This window comes from Octopus bimaculoides, chromosome 6 (assembly GCF_046866305.1).
Source record: "Octopus bimaculoides isolate indiv1 chromosome 6, ASM4686630v1, whole genome shotgun sequence".
Lineage (NCBI taxonomy): Eukaryota > Metazoa > Mollusca > Cephalopoda > Octopoda > Octopodidae > Octopus > Octopus bimaculoides.
In genome coordinates this window covers 113,446,514-113,464,117 of record NC_142933.1, presented here as the reverse complement: position 1 = coordinate 113,464,117, position 17,604 = coordinate 113,446,514, and the positions used below count along the sequence as shown (strand labels likewise).

At 39.1% G+C, this 17,604-nt stretch overlaps 1 protein-coding gene across 1 annotated transcript in view; it reads right to left on the bottom strand.

Annotated features, from left to right (window-relative positions):
- Nucleotides 1–17,604, bottom strand: part of LOC106882610 (uncharacterized) — a 112,691-nt gene that overhangs the window by 82,294 nt on the left and 12,793 nt on the right. Inside the window, exons 12-17 of the mRNA XM_089353509.1 lie at nucleotides 16,181–16,303; nucleotides 15,838–15,960; nucleotides 14,079–14,201; nucleotides 13,736–13,858; nucleotides 7,593–7,718; nucleotides 2,125–2,247 (exon numbers count right to left, since the gene is read on the bottom strand). Coding sequence (XP_089209635.1) covers nucleotides 2,125–2,247; nucleotides 7,593–7,718; nucleotides 13,736–13,858; nucleotides 14,079–14,201; nucleotides 15,838–15,960; nucleotides 16,181–16,303 — 741 coding nt within the window. The remainder of the gene's footprint in view (nucleotides 1–2,124; nucleotides 2,248–7,592; nucleotides 7,719–13,735; nucleotides 13,859–14,078; nucleotides 14,202–15,837; nucleotides 15,961–16,180; nucleotides 16,304–17,604) is intronic.

Here is a 17,604-nt window from a genome sequence, read left to right as displayed (position 1 = left end):
TACAACAAATAAATTATTAAAATATTCTGCTATTATCTATAGATTTAAGATTTCTTGGAGATTTCTTAAGGAAAACTTAATATAGAAGTGATCTGGACAAATACTAAAGGTCATGGTTACAAAACATGTTTATATTACTAGACTCTAATTAATTAAACCAGTAATTAAGAGAAGTTAATCAATTGAACTGACCCTAGTATTTGGCTGATCCTTTATTTCATTGAATGCAGAAAAGACGAAAGGAAACATTGACCAATGTGGGATTTGAACCCAGAGTGTAACAAGCTATTAGAAATACCACTAAGCATTTTTTGCCAGTGCTCTTATGATTTTGCCAGCTTGCTCCTCTGCCACTGCCCACCATGTGTGTGTGTGTGTGTGTGTGTGTGTGTGTGTGTGTGTGTGTGCATGTGTGTGTGTGTGTGTGTGCACGCGCATATATTTTACATATTATATATGTCTTGTTTGTTTCCATTTTTTCCTGAAAAATTTGTTTGCTTATGGGGAAATATTACCTTGCTTAGAAATGGGTGAGGGGTAACGACAGCAAGTGCATCCAGCCATAAAAAAATCTGCCTTATTATTTCCATCTGACCCATGAAGCATGGAAAAGTTAACTTTAAACAATGAGGAAATATGTGTGTGTGTGTGTGTGTCCGTGTGTGCTTGTTCTCACATTGTTTGCACAAAGTATTTATTATCATCATTGATCACTATTTAAAGTAGATGGTGGAACTTGTGAAAGAAGAAGGCCCAGGAAGACATTGGATCAAGTATTGAAGATTGATCTCAAGATGCTGAACCTTATGAAGGAGATGACAAAATTCTAAGATATCTGGCACCTTGCTGCACTGAAGAAGAACTGTTCACCATGGAGTTAATATATTAAAACCACCTTGGTAACACTTGTCTGCGAGGGTCTCTGCTCCACCATCCTCTCTGCCCTCTCAAACCCTCCTCCCACACACATTTCATCCCCTAACACTCATTACTTCTCTATTACTTGAGACCAGAATAAGCACATACTACATCACCCATCACCCCACCCTACTGCAAATCACCTCCATTTCCCATTATCTTCCCCCAACCTGCCATCTCCACCTTCTCTTCTCTCTGTGTTTCTCCATCATTAACACCTCACTTACCTGCTATCAACCTCAATGCCCACACTCATCAACTCCAACGCCAATATTTCTCTCCATCATTAGCTAGTCACCTCGTTTATGTCTACTTACCTACTCCAAACCCCTGTATCACCTCATCTACTCTCACCACTCCCAATACTCTTTGAACATTGTGTCTAACACATCTTCATCACCATCTCTCTCCCTATCACTCCCTTTATCTTACTCTTCAACTCACCCTCCTTCCCTTCCCAGTTGGGGTATCCAGGTATCTACTCTACAGCAAGTCATGCATGACTGTCCCCACTATACCTTCAATTTCTCAACTGACACCAGGCCACACACCCCTTTATACTACTACCCCCACATCCCAGTCGATAGTTTTTGTCTTACAAGGTGTTTGGTGACCCTACCAGTGCTGGTGCCATATAAAAAGCACCCAGTAAACTCTGTAAAATGGTTGGCATTAGGAAGGACATCCACATGCAGGAACCATGTCAAAATAATGGAATCTAGTGTGGCTCCAAGTCTTGCCAGTTCCTGCCAAACTGTCCAACCCATTCCATCAAGAAAATGATAATAATGATGATGATGATGATGATGATGATGATGATCCCCATCATCTTCATCACAATTTCACATCCATTTTCCATGAATAGAATGAGTCAACAGGAATGAATGAGTTGGATGATCATGCATTATTCTCATGTCTCATTTTTGGCAGGATTTCAACAACTAGACACCCTTTCTAACACCAACTAATTTACAGAGTGTACTGGGTGCATTTGTCAGGGCATCAGTACTATAAGTTCCAAAGAGCCCCTTCATGCCAACTGCAGAAGTGTGCCATCAGTAAACTTGGTAACTTGTCAATATTAGCAACCCTAATCTCTCGAACAATGACACACCTACAAATAAATACATTTAATGCAGATACAATAGAAGGAATTCTGACAGGGTCAGTTGGAAGAAAATATCTAAAAAAAAAAACAGTAGTTACCTATACAATATGACCCATTTCCACCGTATCCTTCAGTACATATACAATCGAATTTTCCAATTGTATTCTTGCAAATAGCCATTTCTGAACAAGGATAATACATTTGAAAACACTCATCAACATCTATAAAATAAATAAAGTGAAAATGTTAATAAGAGTAATGAAACAAAGATAATAAAAAGAGTTTAGGTGGGATAGAAGAAAAGAAAACAGAGTGACTAGATATAATATTTAGTAATTTTGATTTACAGTGCTATAGCTGTTGTCATTTTATTCCAAGCCCTTTGTGCTTATTATTCTATACCCAATGGGTCTATAAATTCTATACCATTTATATCAATATATTCTGTACTCTTTATGTTTCTACATTCTATACCCTGTAAGTTTCTATATTCTACACCCTTTCTGTTTATTCTATAGAATATCTGTAGAAATAACCTTAACAAAATAATGTAAAATGCTCTGCTAACACAGTAGAACATGGTGTTGACTTATAAAAACATTTAATAACCCTAACCCTAACATTTAATATACTTTATAGTATACCATGGTTGCATAATGAAATGTCACGTACCTACAAGTCCTTAATGCTTACATACCAGCCTCAGAAATGCTTTTAATATGTAAATTGGTATATCCAATAGCTTAACACTGCTGTATGCGATAGCAATACAAGCAATGTGTTTGGAGGTGAGAATGGGTTAGATGGGTACTGATGAAGGGGCAAGAACCCCCACCAAAATATGGCATATACACTCATTACCCATTTTTGTCTTTGATCTCACTGTTTGTTTCCCTTGATGTCTCAATACAAAATGTTGTAGCAAAAGATCAGTGCTAACTCTAATTTCTAAAGAATGTCTGTAGAAATAACTAACAAGATTTCTGGTTACCATTCTACACATTATGTATTCTACAGCTTTGTTTATATAGTCTACATTTTTACAGTTTATGTAATTACAGAGGGTGGAGGCGCAATGGCCCAGTGGTTAGGGCAGCGGACTCACGGTCATAGGATCGCAGTTTCGATTCCCAGACTGGGCGTTGTGAGTGTTTATTGAGCGAAAACACCTAAGGCTCCACGAGGCTCTGGCAGCGGATGGTGGCGAACCCTGCTGTATTCTTTCACCAAAACTTTCTCTCACTCTTACTTCCTGTTTCTGTTGTGCCTGTAATTCAAAGGGTCAACCTTGTCACACTGTGTCACGTTGAATATCCCCGAGAACTATGTTAAGGGTACACGTGTCTGTGGAGTGCTCAGCCACTTGCACGTTAATTTCATGAGCAGGCTGTTCCGTTGATCGGATCAACTGGAACCCTCAACGTCGTAAGCGACGGAGTGACAACAACAAATTACAGAGTACAGAAGTACAGAGATCATAAAAGTTATAGCAAAAGTCATAGCTTAATTAATTAGGAAGAGAGTTAGCCTAGATGAGATGCAGTATGGTTTTGTGTAGATGGATGGACGGATGATAGCTACTGGATGGATGGATGGATGGATAAATAGATAGAATGATAGATAGAGATAGATAAATAGATAAATTATAGGTAGATAATAGATAGATAGATAGACAAATATGTAGATGAGCATACAGATATTTTCAACAGATATGCAGATAGATTGATATATTAACAGATATACAAGTAGATAAGTAGCTGAACTGAAATGAAAAGAAATGAAAATAGTCTCATTGGGTAAATAATTTTGACTGAGCCTTAGTGGTGGTTGGACAGTGAAAAAATGTAGTTTCTTCTATATATAGGCGTAGTGGTAAGTAGCTTGCTTACGAACCATATGGTTCCGGGTTCAGTCCCACTGCATGGCACCTTGGGCAAGTGTCTTCTACTATAGCCTTGGGCCAACCAAAGTCTTGTGAGTGGATTTGGTAGACAGAAACTGAAAGAAGCCCATTGTATATATGCATGTGTGTGTGTGTGTGTGTGTGTGTGTGTGTGTGCGTGTCTGTGTTTGTCCCCCCAACATTGCTTGACAACCGATGCTGGTGTGTTTACGTTCCCGTAACTAAGCGGTTCAGCAAAAGAGTCCGATAGAATAAGTACTAGGCTTACAAAGAATAAGTCCTGGGGTCGATTTGCTCGACTAAAGTTGGTGCTCCAGCATGGCCACAATCAAATGACTGAAACAAATAAAGAGTACACACACACCACAAATAAGTTTTATGATTTTAATTCATCTTTTATTTCCTTAAACTATAAAGCACATCATATCTGTCAAGCATATCAAAAGAAGGAAAATAAGAAACACCTTCTAAGTTCATTTGAGTTATATTTAGAAGTACAGTTTTGATTAAACGGCAGGATTTCAAAAGAATTTTTTGAAATATCTTGCTTGTATTTAACAACAATGTTTTCAAATATGCTAACTTACACTGTAGGATTTTGACAGGCCCTGCTAGTTACTATTATTATTATTATCATAGACATCCGCAGAATACAATACCGTGGTTGTTGATTGAAGATATTGTGTCAACCGGGAGTTTGTACTGTTTGTCAAGTCACAACAAGGACCTCAAATAGACAGTACTTTATGCAATATGCGTGCAGTTTCAAGTAATGCTGACTTTTGCAATACATCTAGATTATAGGGTATTTCTAAGGTTTTCAGATGTTTTTTTTTTCAGATTGGGTGGTATTGAACCCAATACTCCGATGACAATAGGGATAACCTCTATGTTTGACTCTCGTAGCTGCCACATCTTTACGATCTCAATTCTCAGATCCCCATGTTTATCAACCTTTTCTCTTACTTTCATGATAATATGGTGATCTCCTGGCACTGCCACATAGATTATTGGGCACTCTTGTTTACTATATCCAGCCTTCGGTGCTCTAATACTTTGTCTGTCTGGAAGTCAAAGTCGCAGAGGACTTTTGGCTTCCCCTTTTCGTCCATTACCGTTTCCGGTATATGTTGGTACAAAGCACCCGTAACCTCATATCCATACTTACGGCATATTAGCCAGTGGAGGTTTTGAGCTACCTTGTCGTGTCTACACTTGTAATCTTTCTGTGCAAGACTTTCACAAGCACTAACAATGTGAGTCATGCTTTCAACCCTCTTCCCACACATTCTGCAGAGGTCCGATGCACTTGTGTGGTATATATTCTTTTTGACTGAGTTGGTATTCAAAGCCTGGTGCTGGGCAGCGATGATTAGGCTTTCAGTATTCTTCCTGAGGTCACCTTTGTTAAGCCACCTCCATGATGCTTCCTGGTCTTTTAATTTGTTGGTGTCACGGTGGAACTGACCATGTAATTCCATGCAGAGTAGGGTTTCTTCTCTCTCATTGGCTGTTCTTGATCAGAATTCATGAGCACTCTCAAGTTCATTTTTGTTAAATCCTTCTGCATTAGTAGCTAGTGTGCCAGACAAAATACTTAGCAGCATTACATCCATTTTTACATTTTGAGTTCAAATTCTGCCAAAGTCAACTTTGCCTTTCATCCTTTCAGAGTCAATAAAATGAGTACCAGTTACGCACTTGGGTCAAGATAAGTGACTGGCTCCTTTTCCTCAATTAATTTTAGGCTTTGTGCCTAAAGGAGAAAGGATTATTATCATTGGTGAGCTGGCAGAACCATTCGCATGCCAGGCAAAATGCTAAGTGAAATTTCATCCATCTTTATGTTCTGAGTTCAAATTCCACAGGAGGTGACTTTGCCTTTCATCTCTTTCACGGCTGATAAAATAAGTACCAGTTGAACACTGGGGTTGATTTAATTAGTTTAGCCCTCCCAAAAACCTGTTGGCCTTGTGCCAAAATTTGAAACCATTATTATTATTATTATTATTATTATTATTATTATTATTTCTCTTTATCACAAGTTTTGTTGGAGTTCCTGGAGTCTTGCATGCATAGTGGGCTTACTACCTGCAGTCTACGGTACCATGTTATTCGTTCTTTGAGAGAGAGAGAGAGAGAGAGAGAGAGAGAGAAAGAAAGGGAGAGAGAGAGAAAGTTAGTATAAAAAGAACATGTATTTAAAATGAGTTGAAAAAGCAAATGTTTTTTATAATTGAGGAAGACTGAGAAAGACTGAAAGCTTGTGTGATAATAAATGGGAAAATTCTTTTACAAGAAATATCTAATTAAAGAGAATTACTTTCAAAAACATATTCACCAGATAAATCTCTTTATTGGTGGAAAAATCTATTTACATTCCATTTACCTTAAAACAATTTAGATTTTAACAAAAGCTCAGATATCTAACACCAAAATATCATTCTTTAATATTTAAAACTATTTTGTTGACCCCCACAAAAATCATAAAATGTATTCTAATATTAAAGATCTAAATTTTAAAATGGCATAAGAAGTTTGGATAACGTTAGACTAGGACCCCAAATTAACAACAGGATGGAAGTTGGTAATCAACATATCATTTAGCTACATCTGGATGTGTGTAGTTTAATTCTTAATAACATGCTCATATATTGTTTACAACAAAAAAAGAAGGGCAAAAAAAAAAAAGAAAGAAAGGAAAAAAGAGAAGCTGCACGTATAACACAATTTAGAAGTAGCGCCACAGATGTTTCAACACAACACGCACGAGATTGAAACAGCCGACCTCACGCACTTCTCATGGGGAATTCCAGAAGAAGCTTTGTGAGACCACTCCTGAGACGCTTCAGAAAAAAGAAAAACCGTTGGAAAACAGTTTATAGCAGAGACTCCAGCAAATAAGATCTGAAGATGGAATTCTAATTCCAAAATATCATCGGACTACAGTTTACCAAGTTACAACAGGTATACAGTCCATTTTTTGTTCTATATTGCATTGTTATACCTTCCTAAACTTTTTATTTTTTAAAATGCTGTTTCAGTTTAAGATTCTGGTGATAAAACATTTTTCAGCTAAAAAAATATTTGGCTAAGTTTTCTAATAAGCACTTATCACATTTATCTTTATGTAATTTTTCAAAGATTTTCAAGAAAATGGTGATTTCTTTTTCTTTTGCTTTATGGCTGACAAAAGAATGAAACTGAAATCCCTGATGATAGCAAAATAAAACTAAAAGAAAATGTTTTTATTTTAATTGTTTGTAAATTAAAGCATAAGCATTTGTTGTATTAGCTGTGAATGACATCTAAATGTATTGTGTTTCAGTAAGGACATTTATAAAGAGAAAGGTAGTCTTACAGCTGTTTCTGGGATATCCCTTCATTAGTGACAATATGAGAGAGTTAACTGGAGGGAAATAGTAGAGTTCAATATAAGGAGTTCTTTTGGAAAAGAATGGATATAGGAAGTATAAGAGAAATAAGAGAATAAAAATATCAGTATCTCCAACACTATTTTGATCCATTAACTATCCATCAGACAACCTCATCACAAGGATATGAATTTCTGCTGTTCCTTTCAGAAATGTTTCATCAGGCAACATGTCTTATTTTCTTTATTTTTCAAAATGCAAGTTCATTTGTTATTAAAATCATACAAACCTTTACACATTATACCATCTCCAGCAAAGCCAGACTTACAACTACAGTTGTATCCACCACCAAAGTTGCGACAATTAGCATTTTGTGAACAATTGTTGAGTGAATTATTGCTACATTCATCTACATCTGAAAATAAACAGATTTTAATCAAATCATAAATACAAGATATATACCATAATTGTTCAAAGAATATTTCATTCATTCAGCCAGGCAACCCTCCTTCCATTTAAATGGCCTTTTTTATTACTTCTCACTTTCAATTTCTGACCCTAAAATGACCTTCGTCTTACTTAAACATCTTCTCTTCTACTACAAACAGGATTTCCCTCATCCTCAGACATTATCCAGCCCAGAACATTCAATTACTGTTTCATCCCAGTTGCAACACCTGTTTTTTCACCTCTCAAACCCATAACCAGCCCCTCTAGTTACTGACAATTTCTACTGTACCTTGATCATTAAAATATAACTTATACAAACTTTACAACAACATGTTGTATATAGTAGCATTGAAATTCTCTTCAAATGATCACTTCAAGTAATGTTTTCTTGATTAACATAATAATGTTCAGGGCTCTCAACCCATTCCACAGACCACACCTTACTTGATGGTGCCAGCAAGCTTAGACCATGAATTTTCTCACATCCACAAACACAACAGCTAATGTGTCATCTTCATCCTATATATTTTCCATACACAGCAGCAAATGCATTCCTTTCACTTAATTTTCTTCTTTTTCCTTATTACAAATCTTGCATTTTTTATTGTTCATATTTATTTATTTATTTATTCATTTATTTACACAGCAATTTGTGGACTTTGGTGTTAGTGGTTGCAAGTCTCCTGTGGATCAATTGCTTCTTCATTGCATTTCTGGCAGTGAAACATGACAAGGGTCATCAGTAACTTAAAACTGAGCACTTTCATCTCACAAAAATTCTCTTTAAGGAGCACCAGTTTTTTCTCAATGTTTACATTTTTTACCAATACACATTGAATAAAACACACACACACACACACACACACACACACACACACACACACACACACACACACACACACACACACACACACACACACACACACACACACACACACACACACACACACACACACACACACACACACACACACACACACACACACACACACACACACACACACACACACACACACACACACACACACACACACACACACACACACACACACACACACACACACACACACACACACACACACACACACACACACACACACACACACACACACACACACACACACACACACACACACACACACACACACACACACACAGAGGAGTAAATTCCACACAATTTCTGATATTCCAACACATTTCTTTCTCATTTTTCTAACAAGTCAATTATCACCATCACCTGAAGCAACTGAAACCACACGTCACACAAAATTATCATGTTATCCAAATTTTATTTCCAATAAAACTAACTTTTAGAGAAATAATATCAGTGGAATGTAATCTGAAACACACACAACACCAATGTTTATCAAAGAGTTGATTCAAAAAACTCCTGTGACATTACAATTTTCTCTCACATGCTGTCTTGCAATCTGAAACACTTCAAGTCTCTGGTGCTCACATCACAGAAAACGGCAAACTTCTTTTCTGTTTCTCCCCTGACTAAGTATACCTCTCTCCTAGCTTTCCTTCTGGCTATGAGATAGTTCTCTGCTACACACACACGCACGCACACACACACACACACACACACATGCATATATGGGTACAGGACGTCAGAAAACATAAACAACATGAAAAATGAGAACATGAAATACAAAAACATGGAAAACGAACTAGAATGATGTGGAAGACAACTGGAGGTTTCAACGGGACAACCTGCTGAGAGCCACTGACCAGATCTGTGGATAGTTCAAAGTCCCCTCTCGACCCAAGGTAACATGGTGGTGGAACAATGTGGTTGACAGGGCTATTAGAGAAGACACAGGCTTGGAAGGACTGGAAGAACAGTGGTAGCAGGGAATTGTATCAGACGGCCAGAAGGGAAGCTAGGAGACAGGTTTATTTAGCCAGAGAGGAAGAAAAAATTTGCCAATGTTTTGAGCCGTGAGGACCAAAGACTTGAAGTATTTCGTGTTGCAAGACAGTGTGTGAGAGAGAATCGTGATGTTGTGGGAGAGAAATGTGTTCGCATGGATGATGGTACGCTTGCACTAAACGAGGTTGCAAAAAAAGAGGTTTGGAGATGCCACTATGAAAGATTGCTCAATAAAGAGAATGAATGGGAGAAAGAGAGTCTGCCGAGTGTCGACCCAACAGAGGGACCAGCTATCTGAATTGACAGTACCATGGTAGATAAAGCAATTAAGACTATGAAGACAGGGAAAGCCCCTGGCCCATCAGGAATCATTGCAGAGATGCTCAAAATATCTGGCAGTGTCGGCTATAGGCTAGTCACCTGTATAGTTAACCAGGTGATACATGAAGGAGTCATACCCAATGACTGGTGCAGCAGCACCATAGTCAACTGCTACAAAGGTAAAGGTGACGCTTTAGATACAAATAATTACAGAGGCATCAAGCTGTTAGATCAGGTTATGAAAGTTACAGAGAGGGTCATAGCCCAACTAATTAGGGAGAGAGTCAGTCTAGATGAGATGCAGTTTGGGTTTGTGCCAGGGAAAAGCACCACTGATGCTATATTTCTGGTAAGACAGCTGCAGGAGAAATACCTAGCCAAAGCTAAACCTCTGTACCTGGCTTTCATTGACATGGAGAAAGCCTTTGACAGGGTCCCCTGATCCCTTATCTGGTGGTCAATGAAGAAACTAGGGATAGATTAATGGTTAGTGAGAGCTGTGCAAGCCATGTACAGGGACGCTGTCAGTAAGGTGAAGGTTGGCAACGAATACAGTGAAGAGAAGAGGTAGGGGTCCACCAAGGTTCAGTCTTCAGCCCCCTCCTATTTATCATAGTCCTCCAGGCAATAACACAGGAATTCAAGACAGGATGCCCTTGGGAGCTCCTCTATGCTGATGACCTTGATCTAATTCCTGAGTCACTATCAGAACTAGAGGAGAAGTTTCAGGTGTGGTAGCAAGGACTAGAATCGAAGAGCCTGAGAGTCAACCTAGCTAAAACCAAAGTCCTAATAAGTAGGAAGGCAGACAAAACACAAACCCCTTCAGGTAGATGACCCTGCTCGATCTGTAGAAAAGGTGTAAGTAAAAACTCCATAAGATGTACCCAGTGTAAGCTATGGACACATAAGAGGTGCAGCAATATCAAAGGAAGGCTAACTGAGAAGATAGTTTCTGTATGTGGCAGATGCTCAGGAGCAATAAACACTGAAAATGTGCAGAGAACAACTTTGGCCACATTCCAGGAAGATAAACTAGAAGTAGTTGATAGCTTCCACTACCTAGGTGACCAAGTCAGTAGCGGGGGGGGGGGGGGGGGGGTGCACTGAAAGTGTAGCTGCTAGAATAAGAATAGCCTGGGCAAAGTTCAGAGAGCTCTTACCTCTGCTGGTGACAAAGGGCCTCTCGCTCAGAGAAAAAGTTAGACTGTATGAGGCATGTGTACGAACAGCCATGCTACATGGCAGTGAAACATGGGCCATGACTGCTGAGGACATGTGCAAGCTTGCAAAGAATGAAGCCAGTATGCTCCACTGGATGTGTAATGTCAGTGTGCATACTCGACAAAGTATAAGTGCCTTGAAAGATGACTGCGCTGGTATGGTCATGTAGTGTGAATGGATGAGGACAGCTGTGTGAAAAAGTGTCACACCCTAGCTTTTGAAGGAAACTGTGGAAGAGGTAGACCCAGGAAGACCTGTGATGAGGTGGTGAATCACAACCTTCGAACATTAGGCCTCACCGAGGCAATGACTAGTGACCGAGACCTTTGGAAATATGCTGTGCTTGAGAAGACCCGGGAAGCCAAGTGAGACCATAACACATGGCCTATGCCAGTGATGTAACCAGCCCACTTAGGCATACCTTTCTTTCATTGGACACTAAACTCTGCTTGTGAAGACTTGTTGAGGCAAGTGAAATCAAAATCAAATTCGATGACAACACCGCATGACTAGCATCTGTGCAAGTGGAGCGCTAAGAGCACCATCCGAGCATGATAATTGCCAGGGCCGCTGACTGGCCCCAGTGCTGGTGGCACGTAAAAAGCACCCACTACACTCTTGGAGTGGTTGGCATTAGGAAGAGCATCCAGCTGTAGAAACTCTGCCAGATCAGATTGGAACCTGGTGCAGTCATCTGGCTCACCAGTCCCCAGTCAAACCGTCCAACCCATACCAGCATGGAAAGCGGACGTTAAACGATGATGATGATTATATATATATATATATATATATATATATATATGTGTGTGTGTGTGTGTGTGTGTGTGTGTGTGTGTGTGTGTGTTGTGTGTGTGTGTGTGTAAATAAATATATATCATCACGAGATCGTTGCCAATTTTCGAGCGAGATCGTTGCCAGTGCCCCTGGACTGGCTTGTGCGGGTGGCACATAAAAGACACCATTTCGAGCGTGGCCGTTTTCGTGCGGGTGACACGTAAAAGCACCCACTACACTCTCTGAGTGGTTGGCATTAGGAAGGGCATCCAGCTGTAGAAACTCTGCCAAATCGGACTGGAGCCTGGTGTTGCCATCCGGTTTCACCAGTCCTCAGTCAAATCGTCCAACCCATGCTAGCATGGAAAGCGGACGTTAAACGATGATGATGATCATCATCAGAAAGAGAGACCAAAAGTGTGCGTATGCCACTGTATTTTATATATAAAAAATACAAAAATGGGACAAGAACGCAAAACATCCAGACAGTTAAGTGATACAAAAAAGGGATGTTTTGTTGTCCCTTTTTTGTATCACCTAACTGTCTGGATGTCTTGCATTCTTGTCCCATTTTTGTATTTTAAATATATATCGAGCGTGATCATTGCCAGAGCAGCTGTCTGGCTTCCGAGCCGGTGGCACATAAATAGTACCAGCGTGATTGTTATCGACGTCGCCTTCCTGGCACTTGTGCCAGTGGCACGTGAAAAGTCATTCGAGCGAGATCGTTGCTGGTGCCGATGGACTGGCTCCTGTGCAGGTGACACGTAAAATACACCATTTCGAGCGTGGCCATGGATCGTTACCAAAGTTGCCTTCCTGGCACTTGTGCCAGTGGCACGTGAAAAAACATTCGAGTGAGATCGTTGCAACGTCGCCTTCCTGGCACTTGTGCCAGTGGCACGTGAAAAGTCATTCAAGCGAGATCGTTGCCAGTGCCGATGGACTGGCTCCTGTGCAGGTGACACGTAATACACCATTTCGAGCGTGGCCTTTGCCAGTAAGACATCTGAGCGAGGTCGTTGCCAGTGACCCTGGACTGGCCCTCTGCAGGTGGCAAGTAAAATACACCATTTCAAGTGTGCCCGTTGCCAGTACTCGCCTGACTGGCCCTCATGCCGGTGGCACGTAAAAGCACCCACTACACTTCCGGAGTGGTTGGCGTTAGGAAGGGCATCCAGCTGTAGAAACTCTACCAAATCAGATTGGAGCCTGGTGCACCCTCCTGGTTTGCCAGTCCTCAGTCAAACTGTCCTACCCATGCCAACATGGAAAACAAACATTAAGCGATGATGATGATGTTGATGATGATAATAATATATATATATATATATATATATATATATATATATATATATTATCTATAGATATATATATATATATCTAATCTATAAATATATATATATATATCTTATCTATAAAAGGAAGATTTTCTGTGCGTGTGTGTATGTTAAAAATTCATACATTTACATAATTCCAAATTTCTTGGATTAAAGAATCAGAATTAATATTCTAAATACAATTAGTTAGGCCACTGCGTCATTTTTTAGTCAAAATAACTCCTAATAACGAATTAAATCCATAAAACTTCTCACCCATTCTCCATTTCTCACTCTCTTATACACTCTTGCAAAATCTACCACCCACCCACACTTCTAATCCTTCTGACCCTTTTCACTGGCTCCTTTTTACTCAACTCTTACCTTGTAGATGATAATGATGATGATGATGATTATAATAACAGTGATTACAATGAAGATGATCTTACATCAATGCCTTTTACTAACCTGTACAATTAACGCCATCTCCAATATATCCAGCTTTACAACTACAGTTGAAGCCACCAACTACATTCATACAGCTAGCCTGAGGTGAACAGTTGTGCTGATTTACATCGCATTCATTAATGTCTGCAAGTTGAAACAAACAAAATTTGAATTAAAACTATTGTATAGAGAGCAGAGTTTTGAAATCAAGAAGTATCATATAGAGAAGAAGCTCTGAGGCACTTAAGAAGACAGGAAACACATTGATAATTATATCTTAGATGAAATGTAGCATTAATACATTATATTCTAAAATGAGACAACATTATCACAAAGAAATCCTCAATGTATTTGTTGTACTAACCTGCACAAGTGACTCCATCTCCAGTAAAGCCTTCCATACAACTACAGTTGAAACCAGGATCAAAGTTGTGACATTTTGCATATACTGAACATTTATGGAGTGAATTAGTACATTCATTTAAATCTAAAAATTGAAACAAAAAAATTAGTCTCAGTCATATTTTAAGAAGAACAGAAACCACAGCAATATAATTAATTCAGAATTGGACAAATTAGAGATTGTAATCTGTGTGATGGCCTAAATGACATGATTTATTTAGAAAATCTTACAACAAAAGTTGTATCTTTTGATCCAAATTCTAAATGAATTATTCTAAAATTATTTAAGCAATCATTGAAATAGTCAACAAAAACGGATGTTCTGTGCCCTTTTGCCATTTTATGTACAGACTTTGAATGTAGGAGACTTTTATGCACTACACTACATGGCACCACACTCGTATCAATTCAGCTTTGGTTGATGGCTCTTCTTTCCATAGGACAAGAAGCCATGTATTTCTATCCTTTGGTAGTAAAGTAAGGTGCTACATACCCCAGTTCTCTCTCTCTCTCTCTCTATATATATATATATATATATTTGTCCTACCGGGCCCTTAGCCTAACTGATTCCCCTAGACAGCCCCAACACACTCCATCTCTCCAACTGCACTTTGTAATTCACTAATCTTTCTCTCTAACAGAAACATTTCCCTCGACAGCCATCGCTCATCCTCATCACTGTCCTCTCCACTCCTATTTTACATTGTCAACTTCCCCCCTGAGCCACTAAATAATATCACCTTCCTCACCAACGGATGTTTTCCACTCACTCTTTCTCTCTCTCTCTATGCCTCTGCCTACCACTCTTTTCCCTCACACACTCTTGAAACCTATCCAACCATTCATCGTCATCTCTTGCTCTACCCCTCCCATTTTCACACACCTTCCTTCTCCCTATTGCATCACCAATCTGCATCTACACACCATCATCATTGGTCATCCCCTCACCCTTTATCCAACCCTCAACCCTAACCAATTTCTACAGTTGTCACCTACTCTTCCCAATTTATTATCCACTCAACACTTGTTGTTCAATCATTATATTCTTACTCATTCTCCATTTCTCACTCTCTTATTCACTTTTGCAAAATCTAACCCCCCCCCCCACACACACACACACACTTCTACTCCTTCTGACCCCTTTCACTGGCTCCTTTCTACTCAACTCTTACCTTGTAGAAGATCTACCGATCCACCTCATCACTGCAATTTTCATCTCTTCCTTATTCGTGATTACCTATCCTTATCTCATGAAACAGGAGTATGTTACGTAACCCCTTCTCACATGCTCTGCTCTCGCACCTTCTCTCATACTTTAACCCTTCATCTCCTTCTACAAATCTGACTCTTACAGGCTTTGTAGTCTTGGGCATGTAGAAAGCACCCAGACCACATTGTAATTGGTTTCATGCTTAAAAAGGCATCCAGCAAAGGAAACTATGTCAAAGAGGCAACATGGCACAACCATGTCCTACTACTCACTGGATAGTTTCAAGCAGTTCAATCAAAACCAGCATGGAGCATGTAGGTTAAATACCGTTGAAGATAGAGATGATGATGATGATCTTGTATCAATGTCTTTTACTAACCTGTAACTAACTGAGCTTTGGTGAACACCTGCCTATAATCTAAATTCATGAATGTTAAGTGATGATAATGATGATGATTATGATAACAATGATGACAATGAAGATGATCTTACATCAATGCCTTTTACTAACCTGTACAATTAACGCCATCTCCAATATATCCAGCTTTACAACTACAGTTGAAGCCACCAACTACATTCATACAGCTAGCCTGAGGTGAACAGTTGTGCTGATTTACATCGCATTCATTAATGTCTGCAAGTTGAAACAAACAAAATTTGAATTAAAACTATTGTATAGAGAGCAGAGTTTTAAAATCAAGAAGTATCATATAGAGTAGAAGCTCTGGGGCACTTAACAAGACAGGAAACACATTGATAATTATATCTTAGATGAATTGTAGCATTAATACATTATATTCTAAAATGAGACAACATTATCACAAAGAAATCCTCAATGTATTTGTTGTACTAACCTGCACAAGTGACTCCGTCTCCAGTAAAGCCTTCCATACAACTACAGTTGAAACCAGAATCAAAGTTGTGGCATTTTGCATATACTGAACAGTTGTGAAGTGAATTAGTACATTCATTTAAATCTAAAAATTGAAACAAAAAAATAGTCTCAATCATATTCCAAGAAGAACTGAAACCACAGCAACATAATTAATTCAGAATTGGACAAATTAGAGATTGTAATCTGTGTGATGGCCTAAATGACATGATTTATTTAGAAAATCTTACAACAAAAGTTGTATCTTTTGATCCTAATTCTAAATGAATTATTCTAAAATTATATAAGCAATCATTGAAATAGTCAACAAAAACGGATGTTCTGTGCCCTTTTGCCATTTTATGTACAGACTTTGAATGTAGGAGACTTTTATGCACTACACTACATGGCACCACACTCGTATCAATTCAGCTTTGGTTGATGGCTCTTCTTTCCATAGGACAAAAAGCCATGTATTTCTATCCTTTGGTAGTAAAGTAAGGTGCTACATACCCCAGTTCTCTCTCTCTCTCTCTCTCTATATATATATATATATATTTGTCCTACCGGGCCCTTAGCCTAACTGATTCCCCTAGACAGCCCCAACACACTCCATCTCTCCAACTGCACTTTGTAATTCACTAATCTTTCTCTCTAACAGAAACATTTCCCTCGACAGCCATCGCTCATCCTCATCACTGTCCTCTCCACTCCTATTTTACATTGTCAACTTCCCCCCTGAGCCACTAAATAATATCACCTTCTTCACCAACGGATGTTTTCCACTCACTCTTTCTCTCTCTCTCTATGCCTCTGCCTACCACTCTTTTCCCTCACACACTCTTGAAACCTATCCAACCATTCATCGTCATCTCTTGCTCTACCCCTCCCATTTTCACACACCTTCCTTCTCCCTATTGCATCACCAATCTGCATCTACACACCATCATCATTGGTCATCCCCTCACCCTTTATCCAACCCTCAACCCTAACCAATTTCTACAGTTGTCACCTACTCTTCCCAATTTATTATCCACTCAACACTTGTTGTCCAATCATTATATTCTCACTCATTTTCCATTTCTCACTCTCTTATACACTTTTGCAAAATCTAACCCCCCCCCCCCACACACACTTCTACTCCTTCTGACCCCTTTCACTGGCTCCTTTCTACTCAACTCTTACCTTGTAGAAGATCTACCGATCCACCTCATCACTGCAATTTTCATCTCTTCCTTATTCGTGATTACCTATCCTTATCTCATGAAACAGGAGTATGTTACGTAACCCCTTCTCACATGCTCTGCTCTCGCACCTTCTCTCATACTTTAACCCTTCATCTCCTTCTACAAATCTGACTCTTACAGGCTTTGTAGTCTTGGGCATGTAGAAAGCACCCAGACCACA